The sequence below is a fragment of the Cottoperca gobio genome, chromosome 13 (genome assembly GCF_900634415.1).
Source record: "Cottoperca gobio chromosome 13, fCotGob3.1, whole genome shotgun sequence".
In the NCBI taxonomy this organism is placed as follows: domain Eukaryota; kingdom Metazoa; phylum Chordata; class Actinopteri; order Perciformes; family Bovichtidae; genus Cottoperca; species Cottoperca gobio.
This window is the reverse complement of record NC_041367.1, coordinates 11,579,771-11,594,938: the sequence shown is the minus strand read 5'-3', so window position 1 is coordinate 11,594,938 and position 15,168 is coordinate 11,579,771. Positions and strand designations below refer to the sequence as shown.

Below are 15,168 nucleotides of genomic sequence, written 5' to 3'. Positions count from 1 at the left end.
CCTCTGTTTCTGTCAACTCCCAGCCTTCCTGAGTGTATAATACTGTACAACCAGAGGGCTTGCTGGGAAAACCATGCAAGCGGGCTTCCACGTTTATCGTCGTTTAGCAGTTTTCAGTATTAACTGCATTTGGTAAGAAATATCTGATAGTTTCGTCATTGCATTAGGGAATATCTTCAACACTAAATATTTTGTATTTATATCATTTATTTTAAAAATAATGCTATTTTATTCTTTCACACATGTATATGTTTCCTCACAACTTCTCTTGACTTGGATTTTCCTCGTACGCCATTTGAGATCCAGCTTACACTCGTGGTTATCTCATTTAGTCCATGTGCACTCCATTTAGGCTAAGAGATAAGGATATTTGTATAACAAAACAGGCCTGCTGACTGACTATTAGTAATGAAAGGAATGCAGCCACCCGGTGAAGGCTACATGGTCTCGCTCCTCATGGGCAGAGAACACACTCTTCCCTGCTGCCCTTTGTAGCACGTGTTATGATGAACTTCACGCCCTGCCACCCGAGCATTAGCTTCAGGCTGCACTCCGATACCCTACAGATGCATCCTATCCTCCTTGGCTTCTCTTGTTCTTGTGACGGTCAGAGACCTATAAAGGGCAGGTTCAGCCGAGGCGAGATTTGCAGTCTTAAGTGTGTTTTAAGACTGTTTTAAACCAATAGATTGATAAATACTTGTTAAAGAAAGGAAGGAGAAAAAGCAACAAGGAAATGGAGATGTGGTATATATCCTGCCTGTAATGCTGTTTGTGATTAGGCGTGGGGGGGGGGGCGAGTGATGTGACTGGTCAAACCCTGACCCTTAACTTATCCAGGCCTCGCCACGCCCTGCCCCTCTTCCCTGAGGGAATTCCAATGTGCTGCTCACATGACCCAGGCCACTGACCTCTCTCCCCTTCCCCTCATAACCATTCTTCTCTATACCCCCATCATCTCCATGTGCACTAACTTCTCTCTATCTGTCTCCTCCCCCCAACGCCTTCCACTCCTTCCTGCATCTCTTCCACCTCCTCCTACTCTCTCTCCCTCTCCTTTATGCTTACCCTCATGTTTCAGGGTCAGAGGCAGATGCAACGCAGGCCCTAACCTATCTCTGCCTCAGCCCTAAACAGCCCTGGGCCTCGAGACAGTGGTATGTGGCCAGACATGCGCACCAGACACCGGGCCTCAGGGTGAACCAGTGACTGGCTGCTCTACAACTGGACTACCGCTCTAAGGCTAGTTTAGCTCAGGCAGTGGTGTCTTTATAGGTCTGCGGAAAGAGGAAATGTATTCCCGAAATGACAAGATCTATTGTGTATGAAATGCTGCACTTAGACTCCCAGTAGACTGGCTGCTGAAACGAGCTGAATTGTGCGCTTGGAATGTCATCTATATTCTATGTTTCTGTCAGTTTGCACTTGGGCACTTCAGTCAGTCTCATGAGTCATTTTCTTTTCTTTCATTATTTGCTGCTATGTTTTAAATCAATGCATCGTCACATCACTGAATTCTGAGTCGTCTTTTTGTTCCTCATATTGACATGTCACTCGGACACACGAGGGAGAAAATTATTATTTCTCCTTTCTTTGCCTTCATTTTGTGGTTATGGCATAAATGCCCCAGCTGTTTGTCACATGCATACCGCAGTGAGTATGTTATACAGTCACAAAAAGTGTATGAACGTGTAGATTCACATACACGGCACACACTAGGAACACTCTTAGGAACATTCTTAGAAAAAGATAGGTGGGGTCAGTGAAGCAGATGTTAGCTATGCATCTGTGATTGTTGAGCCTGGCTAGCCTCCAGGTCCATGGGGACTTTAGGAGTGCTTGACTTTATTTAATCTAGACACTCACAACTGGTCACAAACATGACCTATTTCACACATGACACGCTCATCACCAGGGTGTTGCATAGGATACTGTGTTTGCAAATGCATGTGTGCACTTTTATGTGTGAACTCGTATAGGTCATTTGTGCTAATGTGAGTCTGCTCCAAGAACTCCATACTTATCTGTATGTAACACCCTCTGTCAGCTCAGTAGGCAGCTACATCGAGCATGTCACAACAGTTCAGTATGTGCAGAGATGCAGTTCACAGCAACCTTCGCAATAGCAGAGCTCACAGTCCTACTTAAAATATTTTTGGTTGACCTCCAAAATATAATGTATACACGTTAGAATACACTGAATGATGAGACTGATATGGATTTGAGGTGATCCTTCCTTTTTATGCCTGTGCCTATGTCGGTGTGTAGTTCACATATAGAAAAAAATATTATTAAAAGGCTGGATACATGTTCTGTTTAGCCAGTAGATCATTTCCAGGGGCAGCAGGTTTTTTGTGTTTTATGCTGTCTGCTCTGTGATGTGAACATGACTAGCTCAAGTTTGCTTTTAACCTGCTGACTCCAGCTCTATAGATGCCACACCTGCAGTTCTTCTCATTTAGTCAAGGCTGTATATACTGCACAGTTTTCCAACTGGATGTCTTCAGTGATCAGACTTCTGGGTACACACAATAGACATCATATATACTGTTAGCTGGTGCACACACACAGGCGGGAAGATATACACGTTTGTAGTAAACATACTTGCAAGATGAAATAACCATTATTTCCCAGGTCATATACCTATCCAAAATGTATAAACCAGCAAGCCTGGCTGAGCACACCACACCTTATTAATACAGGCACTGGGTGTATCTCTGGAAGCCTTGATCCATTTTTCATGCATGTTTCCTCCACAAATATCAAAACACAAGACATTCTTTTTGATATTGAGTCCTTTTTCTGCCTGCACCTGGTTATACACCTGGTGGAGCATTGGGGCGGTCTTGCCTCTGTAATGTTAATTCACAGGCTGATTGGAATTTGCTTTAGTGAAACTCAGGGTTTCAAGCCTTTGCAATAACTGTCAGCTTTGAACTTCGATTAGTGGCACTCAGCTTTCAAGTAAAACTCAATGTACAGTATATGTAGGAGACGATACACAGCAGGTGTGAGGTTGCTTTTTATCTACAGTGTGTTCCACTGAGTTTCTTACTCCTCATACCGTTTCCTTTTTATTGTCTCCCCCTCTGGTGTAGCAGTTTTGAGCTTTGAAGTTCATCTTTGCACATCCACTGTTCTCTGTTGTCTGACAAACTCAACTCCGCAGCAATGAATCTTTTGTCTGTTTTTGTGTTCTCTGTCAAAAGGGCTATTCATGATTAATAGTGGTTTTAATGTCTGATTTACTACATTAACGCCTCAGTTATGACATGTAGGGGGTGGTCTCTTATTGTAAGTCTGTGTGCTCGCTGTCTTGGAAGATTGTTGTTCCTTACAAATTCTGCTTTCAAAGAGGCCATTCCATAAAGAGCAACCCCCATCCCTTGTCCTCTCTCTCGTTATTTTTAGGTCGTATCTACTGATAGAATAAATAATACCGAGATTGGCCAGTCAACTAAGCATTTATGTATGTTTATATGTGGTAGATCTTGACAGCACGGCACCAATTTGTTGCATCTACTGTAGGTAAATATGTTGAGACATTAGTGATGGTACATCAGCCAACTCTGATCTGTTTGCAGAGAGCTGTATTGTGAGAAACATAGGAAAACATGTTTTTGATGGAGAGGAGTCAGCCAACAGGCAGTGTAGCCTTTTAAAATGCAGATGGCTTTCCCTAGTTGGCCAATTAGTAACTTTAGCTCTGGAACACTTATCTGCTTTCATCTTCTTGTGTGTGTCTTTCATTTGGGGTGCAGGGAGCTTAGTGTGCCAGTTTTCACGAGTATGTGGTGGCGCATATGTGCATGGGTTTGCATGCACATTCATGTGTGTGTGTTTTCTGCGATAGTGAAACCCCCACATAACTATATTCTGCTGGCTGTGAGAAAACTAACCATACTATTAGATGTTGGATAATAAGCCAAAACACATACCGAGTCGCAAGAACATAGAAATGAAATGTGGAAGGCACCACTATAAGCAGTGCAATCCTGGCAGTATAAAAATTAAATGAGGAAAATTTGCCTTTTACTGAGCTACAGCGGGGTTAAGTAATGTGCAGCATTCCAATAGCTTTGCCACTGACCTCAATCTTTTCAGGAAACGTTCAGTGGAGAAATAGGATCACAGATTAAACATTATTAACAGCACATAGGCACACAGTAGGAATTTAGATGAGACACAATAGCTCTCTAATAATAAAGCCTGTCGTATGTTTATCGTATGTTTTTTTAAAATGTATTTTTCTAGATTAATCATATCTCTCTCTCTCTCTCTCTCTCTCTTTCTCTCTTTCTCTCTTTCTCTCTCTCTCTCTCTCATATATACAGGACCAAACCCCAGCTCAGTGAGCCCCTCTTGCATGGGAACCCTCCTTCCTTGGCAGCTTTCTCCTCTCCCTAGAGCAAGTGACCAGCATGGCAGGATGAGCCTCTGCCAGCGATGATGATGGCCAAAAAGCAAGATGTCCGGGCACCCACATACAACCTCGTTGTGATTGGGCTGTCCGGCACGGAGAAGGAGAAAGGCCAATGTGGTGTGGGCAAGTCTTGCCTATGTAACCGCTTTGTCCGGCCAAGTGCAGATGACTTCCACCTAGACCACACCTCCGTTCTTAGCACCAGTGACTTTGGAGGCCGTGTTGTGAACAATGACCACTTCCTGTTCTGGGGAGAGGCTGGGCGCATGTTGGAGGAGGGGCCTGAATGCCGTATGAATGTGGTGGAGCAGACAGAGTTCATTGATGATCAAACGTTCCAGCCACACCGAAGCACGGCACTCCAGCCTTACATCAAGAGGGCAGCTTCCACCAAGTTGGCTTCAGCTGAGAAGCTGATGTACTTTTGCACAGATCAGCTGGGGCTGGAGCAGGACTTTGAGCAGAAACAGATGCCTGAAGGCAAAATCTTGGTGGACGGCTTCTTACTATGTGTGGATGTTAGCAGGGGAATGAACCGTAGTTTTGAGGATCAGATGAAGTTTGTTACCAACCTGTACAACCAGCTGGCCAAAACGAAGAAACCTGTGGTACTGGTTCTCACCAAATGTGATGAAGGAGTTGAGCGATATATTAAAGACTCACACACCTTTGCCCTAGCCAAGAAGAACCTACAGGTGGTAGAAACATCAGCACGCTCTAATGTCAATGTTGACCTAGCCTTTCTTACACTGGTTCAGCTAATAGACAAGAGTAGGGGAAAGCCCAAAATCATCCCTTACTTTGAGGCACTAAAACAGCAGAGTCAACAGATTGCCTCAGCCAAAGACCGCTATGAGTGGCTGGTCAGCCGAATTGTGAAGAACCACAATGAGACATGGCCCACGGTCAGTCGACGCATGCAGTCTGCCCCTGAGTACAAGGACTATGTTTTCCTTGAGGGGACAGCTAAAGCCAAGAAGCTCTTCCAGCAGCATGTGCATAGACTTAAACAAGAGCATATAGAGAAACGTAGGAAGGCCTATCTAAGTACTCTCCCACAGGCCCTGTCTGTTCTGTTACCAGAGTTGGATGAGATAGACCACCTGAGCTGGTCTGGAGTTCAGAAAGTCTTGGAGACAAAGAGAGAGTTCTCCCAATGGTTTATAGTGCTGGATGACACTCCTTGGGAGGCCACACCACACATTGATAACCTGGAGGATGATCGAATCCCGCAGGACCTCCTGGAGACCCCCACAGCTGAAGCTATCTATGAGACCCACTTGGAGCATCTAAGAAATGAGCGTAAACGAGCTGAGATGAGATGGGAGTTCAAGGAGAAACTAAGTGTTTCACCTTTCATCACTCCAGGGAAACCCTGGGAGGAGGCCCGGAGTTTCATCATGAATGAAGACTTCTACCATTGGCTGGATGAGACTGAATATCTGGATATCTACAACAAACACCAGAAGGAAATCATTGACCGAGCCAAAGAGGACTTTCAGGAACTGCTCCTTGAATACTCTGAGCTTTTTTATGAGCTGGAAGTGGATGCAAAGCCAAGTAAAGAGAAAATGGGAGCTATTCAAGAGGTGTTGGGTGAGGAGCAAAGGTTTAAAGCCCTGCAGAAGCTGCAGGCAGAAAGGGATGCTCTGGTATTGAAACATATCCACTTTGTCTACCACCCCACAAAGGACACCTGTCCCAATAGCCCCCACTGTGTGGACAGTAAGATCGAGCAGATACTGGCCTCAAGATTCCCTACCCGCTACCCATCATCAGATAGTTCAAGATTGGATTTGGGGAGGGCTGAACGGATAAATCTTGTCATCCTAGGGAAAGATGGTCTAGCCAGAGAGATGGCAAATGAGATAAGGGCAATGTGCACCAGTGACGACCGGTACGTGTTAGATGGCAAGATATATGAGTTAGCCCTTCGTCCCATAGAAGGAAACGTACGTCTGCCAGTCAATTCATTCCACACACCAACCTTTACACCCCATGGTTGCCTGTGTTTGTACAACTCAAAAGAATCCCTCTCTTATGTTGTTGAAAGTCTAGAGAAGCTTAGGGAGTCAACTATAAGCAGAAGGGAAAGGGAAAACAGCTTAGCCCAACTCCCATTGTCCCTCCTTCTGGTCACCAAGCGGGGGGTGGGATCTATTGGTGATATTGGGGGGGAGACAGCTCAGACTCTTATCCAACAAGGGCAGCAGGTGGCTGGAAAGCTGCAGTGTGCCTACCTAGACCCTGCCTCTCCAGGCATGGGCTACAGTCGCAATATCAATGAGAGGCAGATCAACCAGTTGCTGAAGGGCCTCTTAGAATCAAGGAGAAGCATAGGGAGCAGCTCCCCTCCCTTACCCCCTCCACCCTCTGCCTTCAGAGACTCTCAGTCTCAGCCAATGCTAGAGGCAGACCTGAGGATAGTCATGTGCCTGATGTGCGGAGACACGTACGACATAGACCAGCTCCTTGCTCCCTTCCTGTTGCCCCAGCATTGCCGTCCTGCCGCCAGCCTCAGCAGTGGCACTTCTGTTTTGCTAGATCTCAGTATAGGAGGTCAGAGGCTGAACGTTGAGCTGTCACTGCTCTCCTTTCATTCCTCATTCTCGCTCCGCAAAACAAAGCTGGTCCACGGCTACATTGCAGTTTACTCTGCTCGCCGCAAGGCCTCTATGGAGACATTATGTGCTTTCCTGTGTGAGGTCCAAGACATCATCCCAGTCCAGTTGCTAGCAGTAGGGGAGAGCCAGATGGAGCTGTCGGACTCAGAGTCAGCTAAGGAGCAGGTCAGTCAGGGAGAGGAACTGGCCCATGAAATAGAGGCCAGGTTTAACACAGTAATATGTGGACATGGTGGGGTGGTAGGGGGGCTTCACAAGATAGACCTTTTCCAAACCTTCCTCAAAGAGGCGGTAGAGAAGTGCACTATTATTGAGGCTACACACATGTATGATAATGTGGCTGAGGCATGTACCAATGAGAGCATGAGCCCTCGCTGTGGCTCTCCTAGTCCAGTTAACATTCCTATGGACTCAGAGGACGATATTGACCCATCACCACCTTACCCTTCCTTGAGGGAGGATGGCAGTCTCAGTTCCCACCTGGGAAACTTCAAGATACCGGATCTGGATTCAAGTGATACCTTCTCTGTCATTTCTGAGCTTAGCACCTTTGAGAGCAAGCTGAACAACAAGGTTCCTCCACAAGTGAAGCCCAAGCCTGTCCGTAAGGTTAACCTCGGCCCCTACATGGACCAGCAGGGTGGCACCAACCGCCGCTCTTTGCCCCAAGCTGTTACCTGGGCTCCAGGTAGCGATGGTGGATATGACCCTTCAGACTACGCAGAACCCATGGATGCTGTAAGCAAACCTCGACCCACAGAAGAGGAGACTATTTACTCTGTCCCTCATGACAGCACACAAGGCAAGATTATCACCATCCGCAATGCCAACAAAGGCCACTCCAACGGGAGTGCTGGGGGGAATGGGTCAGACAGTGAGGCTGATAGCAGCTCACTGGAGCGCAGGAGAAAGTTGTCCGCCATTGGGGTAAAGCCTAAGCTTTACAGAGACAGATCCAAACGGCTTGGCAAGTTCAGCAGTTTTAGGACAAGCTTCTCTATAGGCAGTGATGATGAGATTGGGGGTCCACCCAAGGCTAGCCAAGATGAGGGAGGAGCCCAAAAGGACAACTCTATTGAGGAGAGTGAGGACCCCAAAAGGAGAAATATCCTTAAGAGCCTGCGCAGAAATACAAAGGTTAGTGCATGTGCGTCTGTCTGTTTTTGTTAAATGTAATTGATTTATGAGTCCCTACTCTGTTACGTGACTTTAAAAAAGTGTTAAATCTTAAATTGAGAAGATTCAATTTGAGTTAATTGACCTAACCATTTCAAAACGAGGTATTCTAAAATGTTGCATAATTATTTTTGGAATATTGCCCAAGTAAATCACTGTCATTTTGAAATATTGAGAGTTTTAAGAACCAAAGCTTAAAATAACCTTCTAACTGAATAAAATGTCCATAATCCTCAGTACAATTAGTTGGCTGAGATTCAATACCTGTTTGCTTCGGTGGATAACTGGATTTATCGCTAAAGTCGAGGAATAACTAATGACTTCAGTATAATCGCTCTACTCTCTGCAGCTTAGCTCAGTGAAAACATGCCATACTGTAGGAGTTCCTCTGAAAGCTCTGCTATATTTTTTCCTGACCGCTCTGTGAAAGCTCTTTAAACTAGCCAGATAATCAGAGGAAAAAAGAGACAAACTCCAGTCACGAAACGTCTGTACCAGAAGCCAGAAACTCCTAATGACTAGGGACAGAGCCACAGTATACACTGTGATATTGTATCTGTTGGTGCTCATGTGTTTGTCTGCTTGGTTGCATCAGGTTTCCCATTATATGAGAGCTGGCAAAATGATGTTTGACATTTATTTCAGCAAGACTTTGAAAAACATCAACATCCATCTTACAATTCTCGCTGTAGTGTTACATGAAGAGGAATTAAAACTAATGTTGTAGCTCAGCAAATTTGCTGTAAACACCCCTGCTGTCCAGGAAACAGTAAAACCAACATGCAAAAATGTCTTGAATCTAAACACAAGAATCATTCACTCCTTAATTATAATTTACAAAACCAGCCCCGCTCGTAGTATGATTAAGCATCGTTTACAACTTAGTTGCAGTGAAATTGCCATTGGTGATCTACTGTTTGACATCGGCGTCATCTAGTGAAGGCAGTGTTGTTTACTGTTCACTGTTGAGGTACAACGCTGAAGTATGTGCCAAGGCTGGTCACTCCAAATTCTTCCCTGTCGGCTTGGCTTGCTTTGCTTCCTTCCTTTCTTTCTCTCGTATTGACAATGATTGTCTTCTCTTCTTGCTTACTTTCTGCTTCTCACATTCCTGTCATACTCTTCTCTCTCTCTCTCTCCACATTATGTTCACCTGATCTCTCTCTACCCTCAGCCTCAGTCTACCCCTCTGCTGTTCGTTTCTGTAATTGTCTCCAACACATATTGTGACGATAGTTTTGACCTTACTCTGTTAGGCTTATCAGCCTGGTATGTTGTTCATTCGCACACATGGTGTGGTACAGAAGTGTCAGCTGAATAGGAGTTACAGCTGCATATGTTGTGCGTCTGTGATAATTACCATGGCTGTCTGTAGGGTGGAACAGAAGGGGGATGATTAATGTTTTCACACACTCAGCTGTGATGTCCAAGTACCTGCGTGAAGCCTGTCTATTCGCATAGCTCCCTGAACCAAGTGCTTTCCTTTATGCACTAACTGACACTGTGTACTCAATGCCATTTGTCCTTGTGAAAAAGTGTGCAAGGACAGACTATCAATGAATTGGATAAACCAGTGTAAACCCTATGTTAGCAAGTATACAAGCTCTAGCTCTGACTTTTACCCTACCCTACCCTGCCCTTTTGAGGGGGGCAAGTGGGATCAATAAAGTATCACGTGACACATTATTAGACTCGTTTCAAAACAATTCCCCAAGAAAATTGAAGCCAGCAGAAATTAGATCACCATTACTCTAATTAGTGCCTCTGATGTGTGCCCTACGGCAAGTCTGGGATCTGGATATCTGCATTAAAGGCCATTATGGCTTAATTGTGGTTGTAACAAAGTGATCAAGTTCCATCACCTGTTTTCTAAGCAGCTGTCTCAAAGATGAGTCCATTTTCAATCTGCTGCAGCCTGAAATCCCCTCAGGATAACTGTCATGTTATTGAGTTATTTGGTCAGGGAGACTTGTTGTAGCAGTGACTCGGGGTTGGTGTTGAACCAGTTCCTGTTAGAGGATTGTCAGGGTTAACAAGTCAGATTTTCAGTTGGTTTTCGGGTGAAGGTTTGGGTTTATGCAGTGTAAACACTTTCCCGGTCAGAGCCCTAGCCACTATGAGTCATGACGGACAGGAACAAATAATTGAAACTAGACTCTGAGCCTGTTTTAAAACCCCCTTTACCTCAGGCAATGACCAACTGTGTCTCTGTCCTGCCCTCCCTCAGCGAGAGGCCGGAAACATTTCCCCCCTCTCTCCTGCAGCTTTTTTCAAACCATCTAGCCAGCAAGAGAAATGCTTCAAATTCCTCAGTCACCTAGTTCCAGTCTAGTGTCCTCATACAAGAAATAAGAGCGAGGGAGACGATCAAAGAAAAGGAGAAAACACAACCATAGAAAGAAAATTAAATGAGCTGGAGAGAAATAAGAGTTATGATAGAACTGATCTTTTATTTTGTATTGCGGTTTTGTGTTTCAGCATCCTACAGCGCACTGTGTATGTAAACGCTCACCATGGTGTCTGTATGTTATTATTAAGGATGTTTTGTTTGTCTTTTGTGGTAGAGATCTGTTTTGTCTTCTCAGCGCTGGCAACATATCCCGTCTCAGTCAGCAACAAAAAAGAGTGGCCAGAAGGCAAAACTGCAGGGGGATGAGACATTGAGAGAGGGGGGGGGGCTGCTAAACTGAGCTAGGACACAGATATACAACAGTCAGGTTGATGGGACACAAATAAATGATGAGCTGCTACGTTGGAGCTAAAAACCAAGCTGGCAGTGAGTGATGACAGTACAACTCTCGAACACCACAGAGGCTGTTGTCTTGTAGCGTCACATCTGCTGTGTTATTCAACTAAAGCCTCATGTGGGTGTTTTGTGCACGTGTGAATACACTCTTCACATGTATATGCGCAGATGTTCGGCTAATAGCCACAATCATAAAGATGTCTGTACTTTGAGAAAGGGAGCATGACAGAGGAGTCGGGCAGGGCAGCAGGGGAGTTAGCTCGGAGTGATAAGTGAAGGAATTCTAGTTAAGAATCGGCTCCTGTAGGGCTCATAATGGAAAAATAACTGGGCACAGTTACTGATTTGCTGGGAAAGTCTGCAGTTATTTAACCTAGATGTGTTTCAGTACAGAGCCTTCATCCAGCATCTCAGGGGCCTTGTTGAAAGTGCAGACTTTTCTAGTAAGCCAGTCCGTGTTATTTGACATTTTATTTCCCCGAAGCACCCAGTTGGCTGGGGAAAGTAGCGACGGTGCCCTTTTTCTACAGTTCATCATAGAAAACGACCCTTGATAGAAGAACCTGGATGATAATGGATAATAAATTCAATTGTTTAACAAAATAAATAAAAAATATTGGTGAATATAACAATATACTGACCAATATTTTTTATTTATTTTGTTAAACAATTACATTTATTATGACAGCTAACCATAACAGTAAATATAACAGTACATTTTGGACATTAAACATACAAATATAAGTTATTTTGAACCATTAAAAAACACATTAAACATGTACATAGGTAATAACCACGGATGGGCCAACGATATTAGTCTGCAGATGTGTCGGTCAGGCTCTTTTAGATAGAGGCATGATGCAAGCCGGCTGAAAGATAATGTAGCTTAACAACAATAAATAAATTAAATGTTCAAACAAAAGGTGGTGTAGAAAAAGTCCAGGTGAGCCTGTGTTGATCTGTTCTGTCTTAATTAGTGTTTCCCTGCTTGTTTCCTTGAGCACCACTGTGAGTGAGTGTGTATACATGCGCTATCGAGAATGTTTGGTGGAGTGCAGTGAGGCCAGTATCTGGAGCAGAGGGCACGCCGGGCTCCTTCTCTCTAATGAGCCCTCCTCGGCTCCTTTCCTGTGTCTGTCTGTCAGGCTTGCACGGCTCCCACAGTCTGTGTGCGCAGCCAACCATGCATCCCTGCCTCACCACCCAGCCTGCCAGGGCAGAGCCTCAGGGGGCTGACAGACTTACTAGAGATCCAGGCCTCAGGGGCCTTCAAAACATTCCCACTGAACACCATTAAACCGCAGTACAATTACTGCCGATGCCTCAGCCGTACGGAGGCAGGCAGAGAATGTTGCAGGAGTGCATTAGAGGTCTCTTAACAGGAGAATAACAGGAGTTAGAAAGTAATTAAACAATGAATACGAGAGTTTGATTATCTGAGAGCTGCAGTGCAGTAGAGAGAGAGAGAGAGAGAGAGAGAGAGAGAGGGAAACTCAGACTTCAACCTTCACCAATCTGCTCTTTCCTCTTGTTTTTTTTCTTCTTCCAGAAACCACGAGCCAAACCCAGGCATTCCATCTCAAAACCCATCGAGAGCAACTACTTTGGCTTGCCGCTGGCCACCGTGGTCACTCCTGAGAGGCCAATCCCAGTCTTCATTGAGAAGTGCATCCGTTTCATTGATACAACAGGTAAGAATCTGTTTAATTTGACGTAATAAGGAGTATAGATGCCTAATGCCTAACACAGAACAAGCTGTTGTTTCAAAAGGATCAAATATGCCTCTGCGTATGCTCTCTTTTATTTCTATACCCTATACCCTAACCCTGTGGGATCGTTACATACTGTAGTCTTCATCGCTAAGAGTGTGATTCTGTTGTCCTCCTTAAATCACACGCAGCCTTTGTGTCTAAATAGTAATGCTTTGCTGAGCTGTGGGCTTTATAGGTGAGCAGGTCCAGGGACGAACCCGATTGGGGTGTTAACTTGCTTTTTGATAACCTAAATAGTTGTCTCATAAAAGTAAAGCAAAATGAGGTATGATGAGATCTTATTACATATATATTGTTTCTGTGGCAACTGGTTAAATCAAAAGCATCAGAAATATCATGCTGGCTTCTGTTTCCAGTGGTTACAGTTACATTATCTTGTGCTAACTTTATTTATAAAACTTTAGCCATCAGAGCATCATACCCATCAATGAGCCTTGAGATTAGTGTGGATTAGAGTCTGTGCATTATTGTGTTTATCAGGTTTCATCCACACACCCCAGTACCTCCTCTCCTCTCCTCCCTGGGAGTACTGGGAGCACCAGATGTGGTTGGATAGCCTCTCATAACCTTACTACCCTCTTACCCAGTTGCCAAACCCCCTGTCAGGCAGTGCTGGTGCCCCTGTCTGGTTTAGTGTAACAGCTGGTGGCAGAGACGACTTAGTTCAGGGTCGAGGAGTACGTGTCGATATTTGTCTCTCTGGGACGTGAACAGGATTTTAGATACTGAAGTCACGAGTCGGTCTCCATTTGTTATTATTTAGTTAGCCGTTTAATTGTATTTTCTGCAAGACTCATAAAATAAAACTATTTTCATTTTCAACATAAAGGCCTGAATGCTGTTTCAAAGCTCTCTCTGCATGCAGCCAGAAACAAAGATGTGATGGAGTAATACTGAATTCTTTATTCATTCATTTATTTAATCTGGTTCCAAAAATAATTGGATCTAAAAAACACTGGAATCAGCCCAACAATGTTTTAAACTGTAGAATGTAAACTCGCCCAAATGAACACACAAAAAAGGACCATGACGTTGGTGGTAGTGACTATCCTGATACTTGAATTTTAATGTTTGTCTTAAAGTAATGTTTAATAAAAGTGTGCACTTTCCTTGCTTACAATTGTCTTTAACGACCTTCCATAAAGTGAGCTGCATGTGTTGCATTGCTGTCGTTTACTGACTTGCCACTGCATTCCACTGTAATCTCTGCCCTGATTAAAGACTCTGTATTTGTGGATTACTGCGGCCTTACAAAACATCCACCGCCTTCCTCTGTGTGGGAGTATAGGGGCAAAGCTCTAGATAACAAGGCATCACGTTAGATTTCACCTCCCCCTGTTCAGGTGTTAACTGGAGCAGTCACAGCACTTAGTTCTGGATGAAGGAGAACAAACTGGTTGAATATGCGTTCATGTACACACTGGTGTGTGTGTGTGCATACGTGAGGATGTTTTCCACCTCTTACCCTGACTCGCTCCCTTTAGTATTTTGCCTAATCCTCCGTTTCCTCCTCTCCTCCTGTGCCCTTGTTTCTCGGCTGCTTTCTCCTGATCCAGTCATCCTTCTCCCTCCTGTCTCCACGAGTACCTTCACTTGTCAGATTTGATTTTTCATCTTTTCATCCTAACCCATATTTCTATTGCTCCCTGTCTTATCGTCACCTCTCTCAATTCACTGCATTTGTTGCTCCTCCTATCCCCTCTTACTCTGCTCGCCCTCCTTTATACGTTCTCTCCTTCCTCGTGTGTGTGTGTGTGTGTGTGTGTGTGTGTGTGTGTGTGTGTGTGTGTGTGTGTGTGTGTGTGTGTGTGTGTGTCCGGTTGTGTTTTCGCCTGGGGATTGCCAGGTAATGTTCTGCCCCATAGCTCCCTCTGTCCGATCAATATCAAAGGTAGGAAATTGGAAAAATGTTTGGGCTCAGCTCTTTTTGTGTGTGTTCAGCTTACTCCCGTGTTATTTATGCGTGTGTGCATGTGTGAGGAGATCTCACACATCTCAGTCAGAACCAATGTTGGTTTCCATACTAACGCATGCAGCATAGAATGGCACACCCACACAGAGGAGAACTGCGGCCGCGAGGGGAAATGAGTTACAATGTGCCGTTTAGTTTCGATTGTAGTTGCTGTAAGTCAGACTTTTCTTTTCCCGTATCTGCGTCTACAATCTGTGGGTATAATGGCACTCGAGGGAAATTACCTTACAACGTTTGTCATTATAGTGTGAGTTGATAATTAGTGATGTTGAGACGCTGAGCCTGGACCTGCAGCTTTAACCTACATCCTTCCTCTTTGCCTCTTTTCTCAAACTACTCCCAAGTCAAACCCAGCGTTCCTGCCTTTATTCCACTAAAGCGAAAAAGTATCTGAAGAAGTAGCTCGATAACTGTTCATCCAATCGACTTCACACTTAGTGGTTGTATTGCAGAGG

General features: G+C 44.6%; 1 protein-coding gene across 1 annotated transcript in view; it reads left to right on the top strand.

Annotated features, from left to right (window-relative positions):
* The window catches only part of arhgap35a (Rho GTPase activating protein 35a), a 58,190-nt gene that overhangs the window by 31,061 nt on the left and 11,961 nt on the right, over nucleotides 1-15,168 (top strand). Inside the window, exons 2-3 of the mRNA XM_029446147.1 lie at nucleotides 4,335-8,184; nucleotides 12,519-12,660. Of these exons, the coding sequence (XP_029302007.1) occupies nucleotides 4,447-8,184; nucleotides 12,519-12,660 (3,880 nt within the window). The 5' untranslated portion in view covers nucleotides 4,335-4,446. The remainder of the gene's footprint in view (nucleotides 1-4,334; nucleotides 8,185-12,518; nucleotides 12,661-15,168) is intronic.